We start from the raw sequence: 6000 nt of genomic DNA, 5'->3' as shown, positions 1-6000 counted from the left end.
TGGGGGATGAGCAGTGTCGCAGGGGGTTAACAGTGTCAGGGGGGTAGGAAGCAGTGTTGGGGGGGGTGAGCAGTGTCGGGAGTGGGTAGTGTCGGGGGGAGGTGAGCAGTGTCGGGGGCGGGGAGCAGTGTCGGGGGGTGGGGAGCAGTGTCGGTGGGGTGAGCAGTGTCGGGGGATGAGCAGTGTCGGGGGGGGTGAGCGGTGTCGGGGGGGTGAGCGGTGTCGGGGGGTGGGGAGCAGTGTCGGGGCGGGGAGCAGTGTCGGGGGGTGGGGAGCAGTGTCGGGGGGGGGGGTGTGCAGTGTCGGGGGGTGGTGAGCAGTGTCGGTGGGGGTGGGCAGTGTCGGGGGGGTGGTGAGCAGTGTCTGGGGGGTGGGCAGTGTCGGGGTGGGAAGCAGTGTCGGGGGGTGAGCAGTGTCGGGGGGGGTGAGCAGTGTCGGGGGGGGTGAGCAGTGTCAGGGAGGTGGGGAGCAGTGTCGGGGTGGGGAGCAGTGTCGGGGTGGGGAGCAGTGTCGGGGGGGTGAGCAGTGTCGGGGGGGTGAGCAGTTTCGGGGGGGTGAGCAGTTTCGGGGGGAGTTAGCAGTGTCGGGGGGTGGGGAGCAGTGTCGGGGAGGGTTAGCAGTGTCGGGTAGGGGTGAGCAGTTTCGGGGGGGGTGAGCAGTGTCGGGGTGGGTGAGCAGTGTCGGGGGTGGGTGAGCAGTGTCGGGGGGTGGTGAGCAGTGTCGGGGGAAGCAGTGTCGGGGGGGTGAGCAGTGTCGGTGGGGGGGTGAGCAGTGTCGGGGGGGGGGGTGAGCAGTGTCGAGGGAAGCAGTGTCGGGGGGGTGAGCAGTGTCGGTGGGGGGTGAGCAGTGTCGGGGGGGGGTGAGCAGTGTCGGGGGTGGGTGAGCAGTGTCGGGGGGGGTGAGCAGTGTCGGGGGAAGCAGTGTCGGGGGGGTGAGCAGTGTCGGGGGGGAAGCAGTGTCGGGGGGGTGAACAGTGTCGGGGGGGGTGAGCAGTTTTGGGGGGGTGAGCAGTGTCGGGGGGTGGTGAGCAGTGTTGGGGGGTGAGCAGTGTCGGGGGGTGGGGTGAGCAGTGTTGGGGGGTGAGCAGTGTCGGGGGGGTGGTGAGCAGTATTGGGGGGTGAGCAGTGTCGGGGCGGGGTGAGCAGTGTCGGAAGGGGGGAGGTGAGCAGTGTCGGGGGGAGTTAACAGTGTCAAGGGGGTAGTGAGCAGTGTTGTGGGGGGGTGAGCAGTGTCGGGGAGTGGGTAGTGTCGGGGGAGGTGAGCAGTGTCGGGGGGGAGGGGAGCAGTATCGGGGTGGGGGGGAGCAGTGTCGAGGGGGAGGAGCAGTGTCGGGGGAGGAGAAGTGTCGGGGGGGTGAGCAGTGTCGGGGGGGTGAGCAGTGTCGGGGGATGGGGAGCAGTGTCGGGTGGGGGGAGCAGTGTCGGGGGGGATGGGCAGTGTAGGTGGGGTGAGCAGTGTCGGGGGGGTGAGCAGTGTCGGGGGGGGGTGAGCAGTGTCGGGGGGGGTGAGCAGTGTCGGGGGGTGGGGAGCAGTGTCGGGTGGGGGGAGCAGTGTTGGGGGGGATGGGCAGTGTAGGTGGGGTGAGCAGTGTCGGGGGGGTGAGCAGTGTCGGGGGGGGTGAGCAGTGTCGGGGGGGGTGAGCAGTGTCGGGGTGGTGTGAGCAGTGTCGGGGGGGTGGGGAGCAGTGTCGGGGGGGTGGGGAGCAGTGTCGGGGGGTGAGCAGTGTCAGGGGGGTGGGGAGCAGTGTCGGGTGGGGAGCAGTGTCGGGGGAGGTTAGCAGTGTTGGGGGGTGGGCAGTGTCGGGGGGGGGTGAGCAGTGTCGGGGGGGTGAGCAGTGTCGGGTGGGGAGCAGTGTCGGGGGCGGTTACAGTGTCGGGTGGGGAGCAGTGTCGGTTGGAGAGCAGTGTCGGGGGGGGTCAGCAGTGTCGGGGGGTGGGCAGTGTCGGGGGGGTGGGCAGTGTCGGGGGGGTGAGCAGTGTCGGGGGGGTGAGCAGTGTCGGGGGGGTGAGCAGTGTCGGGCGGTGAGCAGTGTCGGGGGGTGAGCAGTGTCGGTGGGGGTTAGCAGTGTCGGGGTATGGGGAGCAGTGTTGGGGGGGATGGGCAGTGTCGGGGGGGGGCGTGAGCAGTGTCGGGGGGTGGGGAGCAGTGTCGGGGGGGTGAGCAGTGTCGGTGTGAGCAGTGTCAGGGGGGTGGGGAGCAGTGCTGGGGGGGATGGGTAGTGTCGGGGGGAGGTGAGCAGTGTCAGGGGGGTGGGGAGCAGTGTTGGGGGGGTGAGCAGTGTCGGGGGGTGAGCAGTGTCGGGGGGGTGAGCAGTGTCGGGGGGAGTTAGCAGTGTCGGGGGGTGGGGAGCAGTGTTGGGGGGGCGATGGGCAGTGTCGGGGGGGTGAGCAGTGTCGGGGGGGTGGAGCAGTGTCGGGGTGAGCAGTGTCGGGGGGTGGGGAGCAGTGTCGGGGGGGTGAGCAGTGTCGGTGTGAGCAGTGCTGGGGGGGATGGGTAGTGTCGGGGGGAGGTGAGCAGTGTCAGGGGGGTGGGGAGCAGTGTCGGGGGGGGTGAGCAGTGTCGGTGGGGTGGGGAGCAGTGTTGGGTGGAGTGAGCAGTGTTGGGGGGGATGGGCAGTGTCGGAGGCGGTGAGCAGTGTCGGAGTGGGGAGCAGTGTCGGGGGGGAGCAGTGTCGGGGTGGGGAGCAGTGTCGGGGGGTGGGGAGCAGTGTCGGGGTGGGGAGCAGTGTCGGGGTGGGGAGTAGTGTCGGGGGGGAGCAGTGTTGGGGTGGGGAGCAGTGTCGGGGGGGTAGCAGTGTCGGGGTGGGGAGCAGTGTCGGGGGAAGGTGAGCAGTGTCGGAGGCGGTGAGCAGTCTTGGCGGGGGTGCGTGATCCAGTACCCTCAGCATATTCTTGCTGTGCAGTGGACGAATATCGGGGTCCAGTTCTCAATGTCCCAGAAATCTGAATTCCTCCCTCCAATGTCGAATCTCCAGCTGCAACTTTACCTCTCATTTCCCCAGTATTGGATGTCTAACATCCTGGAGCCTTTGAGAGCCAGTTTTGATCTTTTTACTTTCTCCTCCTTTGCCTGAATTGGCAGCATGATCCATTTCAGCGCTTTGAGATAACTCACCTTATTTCCTTCACTCTCACTGAGAAAGTGTCTGCCAGCCAACCAGGGAAAGAAAGTGTAAATTCATCAATCTATTCTGCAAATAAGTAGGGGCACATGCCCAACATGCTGGCGAGAAGGTGGCACTCTGTTACTGACATCCTTAAAAAGGTAAAGAGGGAGAATCTGGCTCAAAATTAAACAACTGTTTCAATCTGCTTCTTAACACAGGTCTTACAATGCATTGTTTCCTATCAACAGGGAGCAGCTCTTCTTAAATAAAGAATATTGCATTTCCAAAAGAGAATTTGAAAGTAACAGTTGTAGATTGGAAAGTTTAAACATTGAGTGTCAGTGCATTACAGCCACATTGATAAAATCCTGAGGTACGCTGAGATAACAGACCGGTGCATCACAACCTGGTCACTTTGAGAAATATTTTAGAGTTTTTTTTGTTTTTCCAATATTTTAAATCATGGATACAGTCCCCTTGGGATCACTTTTCATTTTGAGTCCAGCATGTGCCGGCTTACCTTCTGTCATTGTCTGAAAATACATCTTGCCACTATATTGGCCAAAGCCGGCCACTGTCCGTGCTCGCACTTGAAAGACATAGATGGTGCCTGCATGGAGGCTGCGGATGGTGGCGGTGTTTGTCTGACTCTTCACAGTTGAGGAGTTGTGTTCACTTTGATCCTACACACACAGAATAGGAAGAAACACTTTTCAGGCACTTCTCAGTCTGGCATATAACATTTATAATTATTCTCACACCCTATCCTTATCTCTGCTTGTAATTTAACTATTAACTCTCAGTTTATTCACTGGTTATACAATTGGATGCTCAAGAAACTCCTGCAATGTAGAACCAACTTGAGAATACATGCTGCCGACGTGAGTACTCTCCCAGCCCTGCCCTCAGGTGACAATTGTTTTGTGGTTTGGTTTCTACCTTGAACACTATTTGGATCTCTCTTTGAGTAACTTGTGGCTTGTTCTGGATTGGGAAGGTTTCCCACTAATGAGTCATCCTCTTCTTCTTAGGCAGTCCCTCTGGGCTGAGGAACATATATGATAGGAGCAGAAGTAGGCCAATTGGCCCCTCGAGCCTACTCCGCCATGCAATAAGATCATGGCTGATTTGTTTGTGTTTCGAGTTCCACATTCCCATCTACCCCCGATAACCTTTGTTTCCCTTACCTAACAATCTACCTACCTCCGCTTTAAAAATGTTCAGTGACCCCGCTTCCACTGACTTCTGGGGCAGAGAGTTCCAAAGTCACAATCCTCTGAGAGAAAGAAATTCTCCTCATTTCTGTTCTATAACAGCGATCCCTAAATTGAAAACAGTGCCCTTTCTTCTACTACGGGGTTGTGCGTCCTGAGGAGACTAAAACGTCCAATGCTGGATCCACACGCTCTGCCACAGGGAGTGTTTGACGAGGCGGGTGGGTGGGATGCTCGGGTTCCGCTGTTTGTGCTTGGCCTCCACCTGGGACTGTGGGAGACGTTCAAAATGTTTGGCACTTTCACGGATGCTTCTTCTCCAGTTTGGGTGGTCTCGAGCAAAAGATTCCCACATATCACTGGGGATGTTAAATTTTTGCATGGAGGTTTTGAGAACGTTGCTGAAACGCTTCCCCTGCCCTCCTGGTAACTGCTTGCCATGATGAAGTGTAGGATAGAGAGATTCTTGTGTCAGGCATGCGGACGTGGCCCACCCAACATAGCTGACTAACCATAACTAGTGCCTCGATACTGAGGATGTTGGTCCGAGAGAGGACGGTGATATTTTGCCATTGAATTTGCAGGATTTTGTAGAGGCATCGCTGGTGATATTTCTTCAGGGGATTAAGGTGTATGCTGTATGTTGTCCATGTCTCTGATGCATGCAGGAGGGCAGCTAGCACTGTGGACCATGAGCTTGGTGCTGGGTTTGAGATCTTTGTCATTTGAACATTTAGGGGAGGTGGTGATGTGATGGAATTGTCACTGGACTAATCAGACACCTGGGCTCGAGTCCTATCACGTCAGATGGTGAAATTTGAATCTGGAATTAAAAGTCTAATGATGACCATGAAACCATCGTTGATTGTTGTAAAAACCCATCTGGTTCACTAATGTCCTTTAGGGAAGGAAATCTGCCATCCTTACCTGGCCTGGCCTACATGTGACTCCAGATCCACAGCAACGTGGTTGACTCTTAAATGTCCTCCGAATCCGTTGTATCAAACCGCTAAACAGGAATGAGACTAGATGGACCATCCGGTATAACGAAATGGCAAACTCAGCTTTGTCAATCCAGTAAAGTCCTCCTTACTAACATCTAGGGGCTAGTGCCAAAATGGGGGGAGCTGTCTCACAGGCTAAACAGCCAACAGTCTGACATAGTCAGTCTCACGGAATCATACCTTACAGATAATATCCCAGACCTCACCATCAACATCACTGGGTATGTCCTGTCCCACAGGCAGGACTGACCCAGCAGAGGTGGCAGCACAGCGGTACACCGTCAGGAGGGAATTGCCCTGAGAGTCCTCAACATCGACTCCAGACCCCATGAAGTCTCATGGCACCAGGTCAAGCATGGGCAAGGAAACCTCCTGCTGATTACCACGTACCCTCAGCTGATGAATCCATGTTGAACACCACTTGCAGGAAGCATTGAGGATGGCAAAGGCACAGAATGTACTCTGGGTGGGGAGCTTCAATGTCTATCACCAAGAGTGCCTCAGTAGCACCACTACTGACCATGCTGGCTAAGTCCTAGACTGAGTCTGCGGAGGGTGTGAGGGAATCAACAAGACCTCATGCTCATCAACCTACCTGCCACGGATGCATCTGTCCATGACAGTATCAGTAGGAGTGACTATCGCACAGTCCTTGTGGAAACAAAGTCCCATCCTC

The 6000-nt window shown here is 57.5% G+C and overlaps 1 protein-coding gene across 3 annotated transcripts in view; it reads right to left on the bottom strand.

The window, feature by feature from the left end:
- The window catches only part of LOC144690622 (ephrin type-B receptor 2), a 1056594-nt gene that overhangs the window by 252676 nt on the left and 797918 nt on the right, over positions 1–6000 (bottom strand). For all 3 annotated transcript variants that reach the window (XM_078558305.1, XM_078558307.1, XM_078558306.1), the window contains one exon: positions 3627–3789. In XM_078558305.1, the coding sequence (XP_078414431.1) occupies positions 3627–3789 (163 nt within the window). The remainder of the gene's footprint in view (positions 1–3626; positions 3790–6000) is intronic.

Source organism: Cetorhinus maximus, chromosome 15 (assembly GCF_964194155.1).
Source record: "Cetorhinus maximus chromosome 15, sCetMax3.hap1.1, whole genome shotgun sequence".
In the NCBI taxonomy this organism is placed as follows: domain Eukaryota; kingdom Metazoa; phylum Chordata; class Chondrichthyes; order Lamniformes; family Cetorhinidae; genus Cetorhinus; species Cetorhinus maximus.
The sequence above is the reverse complement of the archived record's forward strand: the minus strand, read 5'-3'. Positions and strand labels throughout refer to the sequence as shown.